The sequence below is a fragment of the Cryptosporidium ubiquitum genome (assembly GCF_001865345.1).
Source record: "Cryptosporidium ubiquitum isolate 39726 chromosome Unknown contig_4, whole genome shotgun sequence".
Taxonomy (NCBI): domain Eukaryota; phylum Apicomplexa; class Conoidasida; order Eucoccidiorida; family Cryptosporidiidae; genus Cryptosporidium; species Cryptosporidium ubiquitum.
Genome location: NW_021639820.1, coordinates 852,248 through 869,217, shown reverse-complemented (window position 1 = coordinate 869,217; position 16,970 = coordinate 852,248). Strand labels below are relative to the sequence as shown.

General features: G+C 30.6%; 9 protein-coding genes across 9 annotated transcripts; 2 read left to right on the top strand and 7 right to left on the bottom strand.

Annotated features, from left to right (window-relative positions):
• Nucleotides 1-45: 45 nt before the first annotated feature.
• Nucleotides 46-944, bottom strand: cubi_02512 (uncharacterized protein; the record flags this gene model as incomplete). Its single annotated transcript, XM_029019523.1, has 3 exons — nucleotides 46-585; nucleotides 675-747; nucleotides 919-944. 3 exons carry the CDS (start codon nucleotides 942-944, stop codon nucleotides 46-48), a joined length of 639 nt encoding a protein of 212 aa, XP_028874644.1.
• A 649-nt stretch (nucleotides 945-1,593) lies between these two features.
• cubi_02511 (membrane bound aspartyl proteinase) lies at nucleotides 1,594-2,970 on the top strand (the record flags this gene model as incomplete). Its single annotated transcript, XM_029019522.1, has 1 exon — nucleotides 1,594-2,970. One exon carries the CDS (start codon nucleotides 1,594-1,596, stop codon nucleotides 2,968-2,970), a length of 1,377 nt encoding a protein of 458 aa, XP_028874643.1.
• A 126-nt stretch (nucleotides 2,971-3,096) lies between these two features.
• On the bottom strand, nucleotides 3,097-3,909 carry cubi_02510 (uncharacterized protein; the record flags this gene model as incomplete). Its single annotated transcript, XM_029019521.1, has 1 exon — nucleotides 3,097-3,909. The coding sequence occupies one exon, from the start codon at nucleotides 3,907-3,909 to the stop codon at nucleotides 3,097-3,099; it is 813 nt and encodes a 270-aa protein (XP_028874642.1).
• Nucleotides 3,910-4,374: 465 nt separating this feature from the next.
• cubi_02509 (hexokinase I) lies at nucleotides 4,375-5,973 on the bottom strand (the record flags this gene model as incomplete). The annotated part of the gene is made up of 1 exon (XM_029019520.1): nucleotides 4,375-5,973. One exon carries the CDS (start codon nucleotides 5,971-5,973, stop codon nucleotides 4,375-4,377), a length of 1,599 nt encoding a protein of 532 aa, XP_028874641.1.
• An 838-nt stretch (nucleotides 5,974-6,811) lies between these two features.
• On the bottom strand, nucleotides 6,812-7,831 carry cubi_02508 (glyceraldehyde 3-phosphate dehydrogenase; the record flags this gene model as incomplete). The annotated part of the gene is made up of 1 exon (XM_029019519.1): nucleotides 6,812-7,831. The coding sequence occupies one exon, from the start codon at nucleotides 7,829-7,831 to the stop codon at nucleotides 6,812-6,814; it is 1,020 nt and encodes a 339-aa protein (XP_028874640.1).
• Nucleotides 7,832-8,629: 798 nt separating this feature from the next.
• cubi_02507 (uncharacterized protein) lies at nucleotides 8,630-9,244 on the bottom strand (the record flags this gene model as incomplete). Its single annotated transcript, XM_029019518.1, has 1 exon — nucleotides 8,630-9,244. The coding sequence occupies one exon, from the start codon at nucleotides 9,242-9,244 to the stop codon at nucleotides 8,630-8,632; it is 615 nt and encodes a 204-aa protein (XP_028874639.1).
• A 195-nt stretch (nucleotides 9,245-9,439) lies between these two features.
• Nucleotides 9,440-10,772, bottom strand: cubi_02506 (uncharacterized protein; the record flags this gene model as incomplete). Its single annotated transcript, XM_029019517.1, has 2 exons — nucleotides 9,440-10,484; nucleotides 10,540-10,772. The coding sequence occupies 2 exons, from the start codon at nucleotides 10,770-10,772 to the stop codon at nucleotides 9,440-9,442; spliced, it is 1,278 nt and encodes a 425-aa protein (XP_028874638.1).
• Nucleotides 10,773-11,623: 851 nt separating this feature from the next.
• cubi_02505 (uncharacterized protein) lies at nucleotides 11,624-14,047 on the bottom strand (the record flags this gene model as incomplete). The annotated part of the gene is made up of 1 exon (XM_029019516.1): nucleotides 11,624-14,047. One exon carries the CDS (start codon nucleotides 14,045-14,047, stop codon nucleotides 11,624-11,626), a length of 2,424 nt encoding a protein of 807 aa, XP_028874637.1.
• Nucleotides 14,048-15,023: 976 nt separating this feature from the next.
• On the top strand, nucleotides 15,024-16,934 carry cubi_02504 (alpha-amylase glycogen brancing enzyme; the record flags this gene model as incomplete). Its single annotated transcript, XM_029019515.1, has 1 exon — nucleotides 15,024-16,934. One exon carries the CDS (start codon nucleotides 15,024-15,026, stop codon nucleotides 16,932-16,934), a length of 1,911 nt encoding a protein of 636 aa, XP_028874636.1.
• Between the last annotated feature and the right edge of the window lie 36 nt (nucleotides 16,935-16,970).

Below are 16,970 nucleotides of genomic sequence, written 5' to 3'. Positions count from 1 at the left end.
ATTTGAATTTGGCGCCATATAAATTTTACATTGATTACTTTATAATTATTTACAACACGAAGAAAGCATTCCCGAAATTAAGCTACCATCACCATGTTGGTTTAGGTAGATGTTTTGAGAGTGAATGGGTTTAGATAAAGTTTCTCCGCTCTTTAGCTTTTTCTCCAGAAGTTTTCTTGCAATGCTTATGAAACATTCTTCAACATTAGTGGAGTTTTTGGCGCTCGATTCCATAAAATCAACTTGAAGCTCTTTAGCCTTTTTTTGCCCAGTAGAAAAATCAACCATCTTCTGTGAGGCTAAATCACACTTATTTCCAATAAGAATTTTGGTGGAGTCAGTTGTGTAACGGTTAACTTCGGTTACCCACTCATCAATATGGTCAAAAGATGAAGTTGAAGTAGTATCGTACACAAGTACTACTCCGTCAGCACCTCTGTAATATGCTGAGGTAATGGTTCTGAACCTTTCCTGTCCTGCAGTATCCCAAATCTGCAACTTGATGATTTTATCATCAATTTTAACAGTTCTAAATCGAAAATCCACTCCAATAGTAGTGATGTAGCTGTCTGTGAAAGAATCATCCTAGTTAGTTAAAAAAAGTAGGTATTGCATTTTAAAAACATAGTATATAGGCAAATAAAAACTATTTGCTTGAATTTAAATGAACTTACTGCAAATCTCAATAATAGGCAGGATTTTCCAACTCCGCTATCTCCAATTAAAACTAATTTGAATAAATAATCACTAAAGAAACAAGTTAAAAATGTTAGAATTCTGTCACTTAATAACGGTTTTGAGCAAAGACAAACAAACCCATGGGATGGTCATTAAAATAATCTGCCATGCATTAATTTTAAATGTTTTTCACCCAATGTTATGAATGTACCAATTTTAGCTCAAATATACTAAACTTACTATTCCTTTTGTCTAACAGCCGACATGCTTGATTTAGTATGTTTATAAATGAGTATATGTGTCTGTGTGTGTATATAAATATTCTATTTTTGAGAATAATATACACTCTCCAATCTTTTTATATACCAAAATACCTCTAATAAGCCAATTTTACGTCTGATTCCCCCACAATTTATTCTAAAAATGAGCCTACTTTCGGATAAAGAAAAAAGGCATACAAGAACCAATAAAAAAGAAAACCCCTGTTTTCTCAACCTTTTTTCATCAAGTTTTTTTTGGAATTAAAACTAGCCTTCTTATTATTTGCCCTAAAATCCTCAATCTTACAAAATATGAAGTAATTGGCATGCTATCTGGAGCTCGGCGGCACATTTCGGCTTTTTTGCCGCCTATTACGTGGTTAATGTTAGAGGCCACGTACCGGTGTTTACATGCAAAGAAAAAACATGAAAAGTCAAGAATTACATGTCAGTCAGACGAGAATTATTTTCAAAAAATAAAGTGTTAATAATAGGAAATATAGGTAGGAATAAGTCTGAAAGAAACATTAATTAAATAGAGCATTAAGTAAAAAAAAAAAGGAAAGTAATGGAATTCAAAGCAAATTAAAAGGTAAAGAACTAAACTTAGTAAAACATAGCAAACAAGATGGTGTTTCAAATAGTTTTTATACTAATGATGCTGAAATTCTCAGTCTTCTGCGAAGGGTTATCTAATAAGATCAGGTCAAATTCTAGGGCAGAGTTAGGGATGGAAGCCAAACTAAGTAATGGGTTATTTAACACAAATGCTCAAAAAGTTGAGTTAAAGTTGGGTCTTTCCGAGGGAGGAATGAAGTATGCGGAAGGAAACTATTTTTCAAGGTGGATTACCAAAAGTAAGTATTCGGAGGTAATGGACTCTCAGGATCTTAAAAACTATCAAAATAGTCAATATTTTGGTAAAATCGAGGTGGGAACCCCTCCAAGGGAATTTATTGTGATTTTTGATACAGGAAGTTCCAGTGTGTGGATCCCTAGTATTGAATGTAAGCATAAAGGTTGCGAGCCTCATAATAAGTATGATCCAAGTCTTAGTACAACTTATCAAAAATTTGGGGATGGGTCTTTGGAAACTTACATCCAATATGGAACAGGCTCTTGTGTATTAAAATTTGGAAAAGAAGTCATAAGTATAGGAAAGCTAAAAATAGAGGATCAGTCTTTTGGAATGGCTATAGAAGAAAGTACATCTCCTTTTGCTGACTTACCATTTGATGGTTTAGTAGGGCTTGGATTTCCAGATAAGAATAGTAAAAAGAACAATATTCCAACAATTATTGAGAATATTAAAGAACATAATATTTTGCCGAGAAATCTTTTTGGAGTTTATATTTCAAGAGATTCAAGTATTCCAGGCTCAATATCTTTTGGAGCCGCAGATCCAAAATACACAACAGGTAATCGAAAAGTAACCTGGCATCACCTTGTTGGGTCCCATTATTGGGAAATCAAGGTCAAAGATATAAAGATTAATGGAGTTACCACTAATTATTGTTTTGGGGATTGTAAAGCAGCTATTGATACTGGCTCATCTGTTTCAACAGCTCCAAGTAATTTCATGAGAAAGATTACCAAGGTTATACCTTTGGAGGGGGACTGTAATAAATACCTATCTTCTCCTAGGATAACTTATGTGATCGAGGATATTCATGGAAATGATGTAGAGATGCATATGGATCCTCAAGATTATGTAATTGATGAAGGTGGCCCATCAGCATTCAATGCATTTAGCTATTATTGGGGCCCACAAGAACATTTTTGTAGTATCGGGTATATTCCTCTTGATATTCCAGCTCCAAGAGGCCCACTTTTTGTACTTGGAAATAATTTTATTCGAAAATACTATTCAATATTTGATAGAGACAATTTAATGGTGGGTTTTACTTTGGCAAAACATAGTAAATATGGGCCTATGTTCATTTCATTATCATCGAATTCCGAGTCCATCTTCAAAAGAACAATATTTAGACTCACTATCGTAATCACCCTGTTACTATTCATTATTTATTAAAATACTTTAAGTAAAAATAACTAAGTGGGGGTGTACAGAGGCAATACAAGACAGAATAATATAAAATATTATGTAGCAAAATCTATTTCTTTTACTACTAACAATCGAATAATATCAATATAAATTTTAATTATCTGACTGGACCATTGACTGAATTTGAAATCTTGAAATAAGCTGAGGAATACTACCACAAGCTATTCCAAATATATTTGGGTCTAAATCAAATAGAGGTAAGCTCTTTAATACATGATGCTTTGGCAATTTAAACAGCAATTTCGGAGGAAGAATTACCTGATAAATCCTTATTGTTTCTTTAGGTCTTGTCGAATGAGGTGGTAAATATGGTAATGGAGAATAATTGAACTCAGTCCTCCACCAAGTTCCCAAGTATTCTCCAACCTCCACTGCATTATCAGAACAAGCATTATTGATATTACTGCTATTATTTGTCGAGCTGCCATTAGAACCATTATTATTACTGCTATTGTTAGCAATGTTACTATTGCTATTAATGCTCGAACTTGTTAAAAATATTGACTTTAAAAAGTTTGCTAATACTATGCGAGGATTTTCCCAGGCTTTATATGTACAATTTGGAAGCATCCATTCACTGGTTAAATCATTTTGAAGTAAAACTACATGTGGACACAAATAACGATGAGTAAGCATTAAGGCAGCAACACTACGCCCGATTCCATCTTTTAAAAAGTTATCAACCTTTGTATTAAATCCATTCATCTCACTAATTGGGATGCTTGACGAGATTTCATCAGCATTATCTTGGACTCTGATTCCATAATTTTCTAATGGATAAATTAGCCATGATGGTTCATGATCTACGTTTGTAGCCATATTCTGTTCTTCATTCAAAGGATTTTGGTTTGCCAAAAACGCTGGCTGCTCTAAAATATCTTCCTCCTCGGTTTTATTATCATTCATCAAAGTGGAACTGACATTATTTAAACCTTCCTGCATTGGTGTAGAGATGCATAATAATTGCGAATATAAAATACTGTTTATAATATATTAAAAGTAATTAAATATTTGGCCTAAAAATTAGACACAGAATCTCCTGCTAAAGATGAATTTCAACGGAAAGAATGGTTTATTTGAATCACAAAAGGTAATTTAAAAATTTATTATTATTTTTATTACCTTATGAAATATAATCTTGTATAAAATAATAATCTTTAGTTACTTTAAAATAATCAGGAGGGAGGCGCGCGCGCCATTTATTGATTTTTATAGTCAGAGTATATAGGCATAGGCATGTATAAATGTCAAGAAGGTAAAGTGCGTTGAATTAAAGAAAAACAGTTAAGCCCATTTAATAAATAAGGATGATAATTAAACATAATTCACGAAAAAAAAAGAATTGAAGTGGTGGGGTGTATTATAAAATGGTCAATGTATATGACTAATAGTACTAGCAAGAACAGCAGCACCTCTTCCAGAGCCGTCATCTGATTCATAAAAATATATTGAACCAAGATTCCCACTTTCTTGAATTATAGAGGAAAGTGATTTTTTAACATAATTCTGGAATGTGGGTATTTTTGTCCATACAGATCCATCAATGGCAATGATAACTTCATTGTGTGACTTATTAATCCTTTTTATAAATGCTGCAAGAAGGACTGAGACTAAAGATGCTGCTCTCATAAGTACCATTTGTGAAATTCTTGCGATAATATGAGTAGAATTATGATCAAAATCCGATGAGAATGTTTCTCTCAAGTAATTTTCAATGGACTTCAAATTTTGGTTGCAACTACTGTCATGGTTTTGGTTGAAATTATGATAACTATCATTAAATTGGCTAATAATTTCAGCAATATGTTCGGTTTTGAATGAGTCTTTTTTGAAAAAGATTTTGGGTGTTTTATATTTTAAAAAATTGATAATTAATAGCCGAGAAATTTCTCCCAAATAAGTTCCACTAATCATTTTTTCAAACCTTTGTTTTCCCCTATTGTCGCTAAACCAATCGATAGTAAGATCACAATCAGTTGAGGGTAACTTTGACGAATAAAAATCTCCACATTCAGTATTAATAATAACTCCTTTATAACCAAAATTTAAAGAGTCTGGTTCATAATAGCAAGCATTCACTCCTGTTCCAACTACAATTCCAACCAATGGTTTGTTTTCAGATTTCCTGGTTAGTGTATTAACTTCTTTTGAAATATTCTCGTTAACTTTTGAAAAATGGTTATTTATATTGCAATTATTAACGTTTAAATCATACATTGCTGAAAGAAGAGTTCCGACAGTATCATTTACAATACATTTACAACAAGCAGGTATTCCATTTCTTTTAAAAGCTGAATTCAATTGATCGCCAATATCTTTACCTTCTACAGGATCGTTTGTTGACCTACCTGTTTCAATTCCTTTTGTCCAGATTAACAAATTTGCATTAGCAATTCCAAATTGCATTGTGGGAAAAGAAAAAGTGAAAGCAACCTCTATTGGAAAGCTATTGATGTTAATGCTACCTAAATCATTTAAATCGCCACATTCTTTTAAAAATTCATTAAAGAAAGAAGCAATTGAATTAAACATTGTTTCTGAAGATACTGTTTTATCCAATATATTAACTTCTTTTTGACAAATTTTGGAGCATTTACTACCATTCAAGACTTTCTCTGAGGCAAAAACTTTCATTTCTGTTAACTTAGTTTTCTTAAATTTGGTTTCACTTTGACCATTACCAAGTAAATTCACTCGAACACATCTTAAATTAGTCCCACCCATATCAATAGCATAATAAACACCTTTTTCTTTCCCGGTTGGAAGCTTGTCAATGCAAGAATCTAACATCTTAAAAGGTTTGTAATTAGAATAACATTTGTTAATTTTTAGAGGATTTGTGTGATTTTTAAGTCCATCTTCTAAAGATATGCAAAAATCATCAACTAATTCCATTAACCTTGATTTAGGTAAAAAAAAGTATTTTTCATATAAATCAAACAACTCTTTGGTTTGATTCTCTTCTTCCATTTTAATTCAATATAACTAATATATATTATAATCCCCAATTAATAACTGACTTTTTTTTCTATTTTCTATATTCAGAAACATAAATCGAATAGAAAAAATTTAACGTAATCTATATTAAATTTATTGACGATTATTAACTTTATCGGTTTTTTTCTTGGAATTAATTTAAATTATTTAATAATTTGTATAATAATAAATTCAGAGAAATACTTACGTGTCGGCGCCAAGTACATGCAAATTCACAACTATTGCTTTGCATTGTACTTGCATGCCGGTATAGAAATTATTATTTCAACCCCCCAGTCATGCATGAACTTTATCAAATACACGTAATGGCTGATTAAATTCTTCCCATGTGGATAATCCTTTTTATGAATTGAAAGAGAAAGAGAAATAGAAAAATCATAAATTTTAAGAAAAAAGTCGTGCAATTGAAATAAAGTAATTAACATTTTGATTAACAGTAAAACAAACTACTCAAAACAAACTAAAGATGTAAAATTTCCAAGGCGATTATATATGCGATAATAGGCTTGGGTTGCAAATATCCAAATGCGAATCACACATCAACTCTTTAATACTCGTGAAGAGTCATTTTTGCGATCAACCAAGTTACCAACACTGTCTCGTAGTAAGTAATTAAGAAAAAAAAAAGATCTGAGTGCGATTTTGTGAATAAATGGATAATTTTGCATTTACATCCAACCCAGGTGTCAAACAAGAGATTTTGGGTGTAAAAGTAGCATGCAATGTACAATTACCAAGAAAACAAATACTGATTTGAGAGATTAGAAACAAAAACGTTCTACTCACTTCTTGCTTATCTTTGTCTCTTGATTTAAAGACCTCTCGAAGTAATATAGACAGCAAGGTCAACGAGTCTGTTTGAGTAACCAAATTCATTGTCATACCAAGAGATAAGCTTAACAAAAGAGTCGTTGAGTGCGATACATGCATTCTTGTCAAAAATAGAAGAAAGCTTGCAACCAATAAAATCGGTTGAGACAACGTCATCGCTTGTGAAACCCATGATTCCCTTCATTGGGCCATTGGACGCCTCTTTTACAGCCTGGTAAATATCCTCTATAGAGGCTGGCTTTGCGAGTCTACATGTGAGATCAACAACAGAAACATCTGGAGTTGGGACACGGATAGCCATACCTGTAAGCTTTCCATTCAAAGCAGGTATAACCTTACCTACTGCCTTTGCTGCACCTGTGCTTGCTGGAATAATGTTGTTTCCAGCGCATCTTCCTGCTCTCCAGTCCTTACCACCTTTACTTGGACCGTCAACAGTTAATTGGTTAGCAGTAAGAGAATGAACTGTTGTCATCAAACCTTCGACAATTCCAAACTTATCATTAACAATCTTTGCTAAAGGAGCAAGACAGTTCGTCGTACAAGAAGCATTAGAAATTACATTAAACTTTGATGGGTCATATTCTGTGTGATTTACGCCCATAACATACATTGGGACACTATCCTTTGGTGGAGCAGATATTATAACTTTCTTTGCACCACCCTTAAGATGTAAAGAAGCTTTCTCTTCCGTTGTGAATACACCAGTCGACTCACATATAATATGAGCACCAGAAGCTCCCCATGGAATTTCTGCTGGGTCCTTTGCTTGGAACACCTTAACTATTTTACCATTGATACACAAATCTTTACCAGATACCTCAACTGTACCTTTAAAATTACCATGGACTGAATCATACTTCAAAAGATAAGCCATATATTCCACATCCATGAATGGATCGTTTATTGCTACTACTGTAATATCATTTCTATCCATACATGCTCTCAAAACTAGACGACCAATGCGTCCAAAACCGTTAATACCCAAAGTTGCAGTCATATTTTATGCTTTTTCTAATGTTAACAATAAACAAATTTCTCTCAAATTAATAAAAGTCTTGGTTTATTTCCAAATTTTTTTTTTTGAAAAAAAAAATTGAGAATAAATAATAGTGATAGTTTTTATTTAACTCGGATTCAACTAAATAAAGTGGGTTTTTCTTTATCCATATATTATTGGCGTGCAATATCTTCTGTCCCATGCGCCTATTTTTCTATTATTTATTTTTTCTTAAATTCCCCCAATATCTCAGTATAATATATTATCTTTTTTACTCGAATACGAGACATGCAAACAATTTGGCGCCATTTTGACTAAAATACCGGTAAACATTTCAATACTAAAAATGTTCTTGATGAAATATTTTACATGCAAATCAGACTAAATCAAAACAAAAAAATCAAAGTAAATTTAACATATTCCTTAGTTCTAACGTTCCATCTAAAATACCTTGTTTATCTTGTATTTAATTCGATCCTTCTAATTATTCAATCTCCAACTTATTTGCTTTGAGTTCTTTTAAATCTTTTCTCTAACACAACCCACCAACAGTATCTTTTTTCTACCGAACATTTCTGTAAATTACTACATATCCTCTTTGACTTCTAGTTTTGATTGTATCCCCCTTATGATCTATGTTAACGAACAGAATTTGTATTGAGACAAGCTTGGCCTCAGTTCTTCTACTATGCTCATCTTTGTATACTTCTCTCCAAATAATGAACTCTTTCTTGTAAATATCTAATATATATCTTCTGTAAATATGCTATTTTCCTTTTTATTTTCAATACTAATCTATTATTTTAATATGAATTCCTTAAAGTAATTGCATATGAAACCCCAACCAAGTAACCAATCTTGCGAAATTAATTGGAAAAGTGAATAAATTAAGCCATCTTTCCCACGATTCCTTCTTAAAGAATGCAGGCTGAGATCCTTATCTGAACTATTATCAATACGATTTTCCTTTGTCTGATCTTCCAATGATCTCTCATGTTTGCTCTTCATATTTATTGAAGCATTTTTATCCTCGGTACCTTCTAGCAGTAGGTCAACATTTAAAGCATATTCATCAAACCTTACTAAAATCCCAACTTGATTTAAGTATAGAAAATCTCGATATTTTTCTTGGTTATATGATACATTTGAAGTCAACTTGTAATCTTCATCTTTAATTTTATATGGTATAGAAGTGTTTACAAACTGAGTAGTAGTATCATTATTAATACTCCTTCCCTTCAAATCCTCCTCATTGGGATCTTCTAAAAACCAAGAGTATTTAATAGCAGGCTGATTTTTCTGAGCATTCTCAGGAGTATTAGTAACTACCAAAGCTTCTGATCCTGTTCCTACTCTTGTTCTTGTTCCAATTTCTTTTCCTTCAATAAAAGAAAAGTACTTACTAATCACCATTACACACACAATTATAAATAAATAAGTTATATTTGGCAATCTCTGCATGATATCACACCATGCTTTCTTTCCAGACACAGGTTAGCTTGTTCCCAAACAACAAAATAAAGAAGATTTAGTGGTAATCGTAGTAGTGGTGGTTATATTAATTCTTCTCAGCTAACCAACTTTCCTATCACACACTGAAACTTGGACTTAAAAATGCCTTGACTGAATTCTGCTATAGTCTTCTGTAAAATAAAGTGAATTTAATTGGCGCGCATATGCTGAAGCCTGTTTAGAAAGATGTACATAATACAATATAAACAATGTAGATGCGAGAATGTTTGCAGTCAACCCAAAATAAAAAAGTATTGTCCAGAACCCATGAGTAAAGTAAAGGCATAGACTATCAGCAACTGCCCAAATAAAAGTGATTGCAGCCATAAACAATGGGAAATGTAATGTGGTTGTAGTTGCTTCATTAAGAGTAGGAGAATCAACTGGCGGCTTTCTTGAGAAAATAAGACTCAGAGTTCCAATAAGAGGATACGAAATACCCATTCTAATGGAAGTTGTAATGATCATGCAAGAACTCCATGTGATCATGAAAAACGCATAAAAGTCATTTCCATAATATGAGAGAAAAATTGAAGATGCAAACAATTGAGGAATATCCTCCAATATGTGCATTATTAAAGTGTATGTCCAATTAACTCTCTCCAGCATGAACAAAGCTTCTGGCATCTCTTCACCTAATCTTCTTATCTGAGAATAAACATGAAAAGGTGAAAACAACTTTTTTGTATACTTATCGTCAATACGATGATAAAATATAAAAGATCTTGTTAAATATGCCAGAATACTTGTCAGGAAAGTTGATAATAGACACATAAATGAAACCCATCCCATATCTTGGCTTAATCTGTGAGTCCTATTACTCGAAGCCAAAGTCTTTAAAACTTTAAGTATAAAAAATAAGTTGTTTACTAGGTAAAACTGCTTCATGATTTCCCACAAAGTTAGCTGTGACTGTTTGCTCCTTATTGTATTGTTCTCCCTAAAATTATATATTAAACTACAAATGTACCCCAAAGTAGTGTCTGAAATTGAATCATTGACTTTCGTTCCTTCATTGCCAATAACTTTAAATTTAAGCTTATCCCTAGGATTTTTCATCTTAATAATGTCCTCCTCCCTCTCACTAACAATATACAAAGCATCATATCTCTGCGAGTTCTGTCTCTGTTGTTGTTTATTCCTATTAAAAAGTAAAAAAAAGAAAAACCAAAATTAGTATATACATATGAACTTACCATTCTTCCTCAGTCATATCTCCAAGTTCAGAAAACCTCATTGAATTTAAACCTTCCGAAAGCCTCGGAGAGAAATGATCTTCGAATAATATAGTGTTAACATTCATGCTATTTTCCCTACTTTTTCCATGATTTGATGCAGTGTTTGATCTATGTTCATAATTTAAGTTCTCATATGAGCAGCCTATATTATCAATGGACTCTTCCCTTGACCAGTCAATATTGTAACTCATTTCATTGACTTGTTTACTTAGATTTCAGTTGTATATATGACCTTGTTCCTAATTCCCGATTGAATAACATTTAACTTTAATATCAAGAATATTTTTGTATTTAAAATAAAAAGTATTTTTGCTTCGTTTTTGTATCCTTAGTAACTATACATTGCATGTATATATTTGTATATATACATATATGTATATATGCATATATACCTTTTTAGCTATGGCTTAATTTATTTTCATCTACTTTGTTATTTCAATTTTATGGCTCTTGCTGTTCTTTACTCCTCCCTTTTGGACTACTGTTTTTCTTCCCTGGTCTTTCTTTCTTTTTTCCTTGTATATGATCTGGCCATTTATTTTATAGAATTCACTTTTTTTCCAGCTTTATTTATTTTCGTTCTCACACACATCCACAATTTCTACGCACTTGCCGCCAAAATGTTAAATGTTTTTTTTATAATTTAAGACCATTTTTATTATCCACTTAATGATAAATAAAAATAAAAATTTTTTATTTTATACCAAATAGTTTCATTTATTCTTATCAAATTCTTCTGATAAAATAAATATTTAAAAAAAAAAAAAAAACCCTTCCTATACTTACTAAAACTCAAATTATTTTAACTAATTGTACTTACTACTCATATTCCTATCTATTGTCTGCCACGTAATTGCATGCAAGATATTTTTACACATACATGCAATTTCATGTTAGAAAATACCGGTATAAAATTATTTGTCCACACAAAAGAAAAAACTCAATTAAATCCGAAATAAATAAATAAACTAAAAATAGTCAAAATTTTCAAGATTCAAAATATAAATGCTGATATTATCAAATATTAGACAACTATCAATCTTTAATCCAAATCATAATTCAAATTTCGTGGCTTATCCGAACGTATTCCAAAAGCCAATAAAGAGGAGTCAACCTTCTTTCCCTTCTTCCTCTTGTTTTTATGATTTGAAGGCTTATTGGTTGTAGTAAATGTAGATTCCTTGTCATAAAAATCTTTATTCATTTCTGCCTTGTCAATCTCATCAAAATTACATTCTGCTTTATGATCGATTGCTTCTAAAGCAAGGCTGTCATTAACTTTATTACATGTAACATTGTGATCACTATTTCCCAAAACAGAATTTTTCTGTAAAGAGTCAGAATTACACATTTCCCAAAAACCATTTTGATTATTTTTTTGTTTTTGATTTTTTGAAAAGTTATTGGTTGAATACAAAGTAATACTTTCAAATAATTCAGTGTTTGTTGGTTCGCCTGTTTTGATCCCCCAACCTTTCCATTTATTCCCATGATTAATATTTAAATTTACTGAATTTGGAACTTTAGCAAAGCTCTGCTTAGATTGATTGCATCCTTGAGGATCCTGCACATTAATTGATTCCAAAAAAACAGTTGATTTTTCCTTGGGAATAATTTTTTTCCATCCTTTAGGTGTATCTTTGATATTGAGAGCTTCTGAATTACACAAATCATTTGCTCGATTCATTGCTTCTATTTTGAGTTTCTCCTTAGAAGAGATTTCTTCTTGTCTTAAAATATCCTGAAAATTTATCACTTCTTTCTTTGTTTTTGAGTTATCACTATTAACCCCACCCCAAGGAACTTTTGTGGATTTATACTGTATTTTTGGCTCAAATTCACAACTTTTCTCATTTTTTTGTGATTCAACAACAAATTCATTAGACTTTAGCTCTTGTACCTCAATTGGATGATTATTTTCAGAGTTCAGAGTATTAGAATCATTTTTTTCAATATTACAATTCTTATTTACCTTTTCACTATTTATAGTATTATTGATCAACTTTGGAGCAGAAATATGGTCACTTACATTTAATTGCAATTCGTTGATTTCTGAAATAATAGATGAGATATCCTCACTTTTGATTTTCTCTACTTTATCATTTTGGAATGAAACATCTGTAAGTCTTTGAGATATTACTTCCAAATCTGGAATATAAGTAAATGTTGATTTAACATCTGGATAAAATAAGTTTATTGGGCCCCAAACGTATTTTGAAATCATTGTAAATAAAGTTTTGTGAGTAAATGTATAACTTTTCCATAAACTACTCATTTGCTTTGTTGAGAAAGGTCCATTCACAGTAAAAGAACCTGATTCCTTATATAGCCACATTGGGTTATCAAGCACATCTATTTCTTGCCTTATTTCTAAACCAATATTGTTTTGGTTATTTTGAATAAATTGGTGACTATCAATCCTCAAATTACTATGGTTATTTTGAAAATTGTTTACTAATGAAGAATCCTCAGTTTCAATTTCCATTAAATTGATGTTATTGTTAATAACTTTACTATTGTCATTAAAGTTATTGATATCATTATTAATATTGACATTTTGAATAGTTCTAGAATTATTTAAATGTTTGGCATTCAAGATATTATTTTTGACTATATTACTTTTAAATAGTCTTGAATCTAATGATGTATAGTTACCCTTATAAAAGTTATTGGATAATTGTATTTCCTTTAAATCATTACATAACGTATTATGAGCCATTTCATCAGTCAAATTACTTCCTGTCTCAATTAATTTATCAGAAAATAGAATTTTACTTTTTTCATTGTCATTAACAATACCAGATAACATTTCATTGTTATGATTTTGTGAATTTTTGTAGTCTATTCCTTCCAATGCCATAACGAGTTTGTTTCTAATGAATTTCTCAGAATCAATACTCTCTTTTTCAAATCTCTTGTTTAAGATTTTTTTAATTGATGACATATCTTCCTCTAAATCATTTATTCGGTTAAGAGCACTAAAACTTCCGATAACTTCTGTCCCCTCATTGTTTCTACATGATTTGTTATGATTAATTTGTGCACATTCCTGATTAAGAGTGCTTTCTATCGTAATTGGTTTGTTTTTTCTCCAAGAATATCCATCTGTTATTCCACTAGCTCCAGTATCTTCTGATACTTTTGAAGTCTTTGGAGGAGATTGATTAGATTCAAATGTGCCAGAAGTTTTATTATAATTGTTAAAATATCCATTTTTATTTTTCCTCTCTAAATTATTGAAATATTGTCCATTAGAGCCAGTATTTTTAACATAACTAAAATTACTGGAACCATGAGAATTATTTTTTTGAACAACAGTTTCCAATTTAAAAATACTCTTTGGAACATTTAGAGGCTTATACAGTTTTAATAGAACTTTAATTGGATATATGTTTTTTGAAATAATCTGTCTTATATTCAAATTAGACTGTTCAAACTTGTATGAATTATTTCTACTTTGGTTCATTTTATATGTTCACAGTCTCATTTATCTTGACAAATTCTAATGAAACCCCAAAAGAATTATTCCTTGAACTTGCTCATAAATACTCAAAAAGGAAAGCTTTTGGCTGATTACCTCCGACAAACTGATCTCTTAAGTGAAATTATATATATTTATATAAAAAGTACGTTCCTTAAATAAATATATACAGTAATATTTAAAAAACAATCACAAAATATTGCAATATACAATAATTGGCTTAGTTTATATATTCAAATTTTTTTTTTGTTAAATAATTTATATTTATATTTATTTCTGTATTTAATTGTATATAAATATTGTATTTTTACATTATATTAAATATAATATAATGTAAAAATAAATACAATTATTTATTTACCTTTTCTTCTTGACCATTTTAAATTATATAAGTTATTTTCATTTGACATTAGTTAATATTTATGCGCCAACTTGATTTTTTTATTTCACATTTTTTTTAATTAATTTAACTCAATATTTGATAATATTATTCCGCACTGAATGTACTGGGCTGTTTTTTGCAGTTAGTAATATTCTACTTCAAAAAAGAATATGACAATCTCTAATGAATAAGTAAATATGCGGATCAATTTATTTATTCTTTTTGGTTGTCACATTTGACTCGCAGAACTTTTCAACAGATTCCCCTTGTTTTATTATAATATTTCTAATTAAAATTTAAGCGAATCTGAATTTTTAATTTTTTTTTTTTGAATATATCTGTCCACATACGTGTCAATAGTTGTTAATAAAAATGACACGTCATTTATCATGCATGCAATATTGTTATTAACGCCGGTATGTAACAAATATAGAAAAGACTTACGTAACTGGATGTGTAAAAAGATACAATTTACTATTTATTTGAATTAAATATTTTTAAAAAAAAAAGTTATTAAAATTTTTCTTTATAGAATATATTAAATCATCCCAAATTCAATCTTCAAATCAAGTAATAAAAATGAATGAAGAAAGAAAAGAAAAACCTGAATGGGTTCAGATTAAATATGAAGAATTGCCAGAGTACATAAAAAAAGAGGAAAGAAGAATGGGTGCAATATTTTATCAAGAGTTTGGGATATGTATTATTAGGCTTTGGGTAGTACATTGCAAAAATGCATGGCTCGTAAATAGTGTTACAAATGAAAAGTTTTTGATGGAAAATGATGACGAGGTAAACATAAAGAGAGCAATAATAAACAATGTAGAGTTAAATGATAAGTACCACTTTTTGCTGGAAACATCAAATGGTGAACAAATTACAAGGAGAGATCCCTATGCTAGATTTACTGATTACGAAACTGATTCATGTTATGTAGTTGATATTCTTGGGAATTTGAAAAATTCAAGTGCAAAATATTTTAAAACACAAGAACTTAATCATTTAATTATTTATGAATTGCATGTTGAAAGCTATATTCAGAGATATATTGACTATTTTTCAGTTAAAACTGAAGCGGAATTAAAAAAAAATCCGAGTTTTTTTAAGCAAATTGCTGATTATGGCTTGAAAAATATCAAGGATTTGAATTTTAATTGTCTAGAACTAATGCCAGTTGTGGAATATTGTGGAGAATGGGGTTATAACCCAAGGTTATTGATGAGTATTAACAGTTATTTAGGTTCTGTTGAGGATTTTATGTATTTGGTCCAGAAAGTACATGAGAATGATTTACTTATAATTGTGGATTTAGTTCTCCATCATGGAGCATCCAGACTCAATTCTCTTTGGAATTTTGATGGATATAATCATCAAGGAGGAATTTACTTTGAGGGAGGAGGTGATACAGGCTGGGGAGCCAAGTTTAATTTCAACAAAAAAGAAGTACAAGACATGTTGTATGAAGCATGTAAAGTATTTTTCGGAGAGTATGGAGTTGATGGAATACGCTTTGATAGTGTTCACAACATGCCAAATTGGCTATTAAAAAATATAACTTCTAAACTAAAAAAAGAATTCCCTGGTAGATTTCTGATTGCAGAGGTTGTTCCAGAAAATCCAAAATATTTAAAAGAATGTGGATTTGATTCATGTTGGATTCATTCATCATATTATGACATAATTTCACAGTTTAGGAACCAAAAAACCCAACAAGAGTGGAATTGTGGATACTCCAAATCTTTAATAGAAGGTCATAATGGATTTGATTCTCCTGGTCAATGTATTTTAACAATGCTTGGTAATCATGATCAAATTGGAAACAGATGTAATGGAGGTGTTCCTTTTGGTGATGATCGCATTGGCAGATATATCGTTGAACAGTTTGGAGGAAGAGAAAATTGGGATGCTCGAGCATATTGTAGGTTATTGTATTCATTATCTTGTATATCTTTCGGGGTTCCAATGGTTTTTATGGGGACAGAAAATCTCCAAGGAAAATGGTGGTCTGCAAAAGATAAAGCTTATAATTATGACTGGGGATTAATAAAAAACAATGACCAAATCACACAACAAATGAGAAAATTGGTTAAAGATATTAATCTTCTCAAAAGCAAGGAAAAAGAAGTATTTGCTTCAAATTACAATAACTTCAGCCATTTTAATGTAAATTTATCATATCTAATAGCAATTTTTTTAAGAAAAAGTAAGGACCAAGCATTTTTATGTGTTGTAAATATGGATAAATCTGAATGGCTTGATAATAATTACCGAGTTAATATTTCCAGGGATATAATTCAAACTTTTGGTAAGGCACTGAAACAAGAATTTAATTCTCAGTCCGAAGAATATGGAGGTTGGGAAGGTAGCTATACAAATCCTAAGAAAAAGGAGATCTACTATTTTCAAGAGAATTCTGCAGAAAATAATGTATCCTATATGTTAAATGTACCTAAATATTCCGTAACAATATACAGATTCTGTAAGATATAATGGTTTTCATATAAATGATTATTTAAACTAATTTCT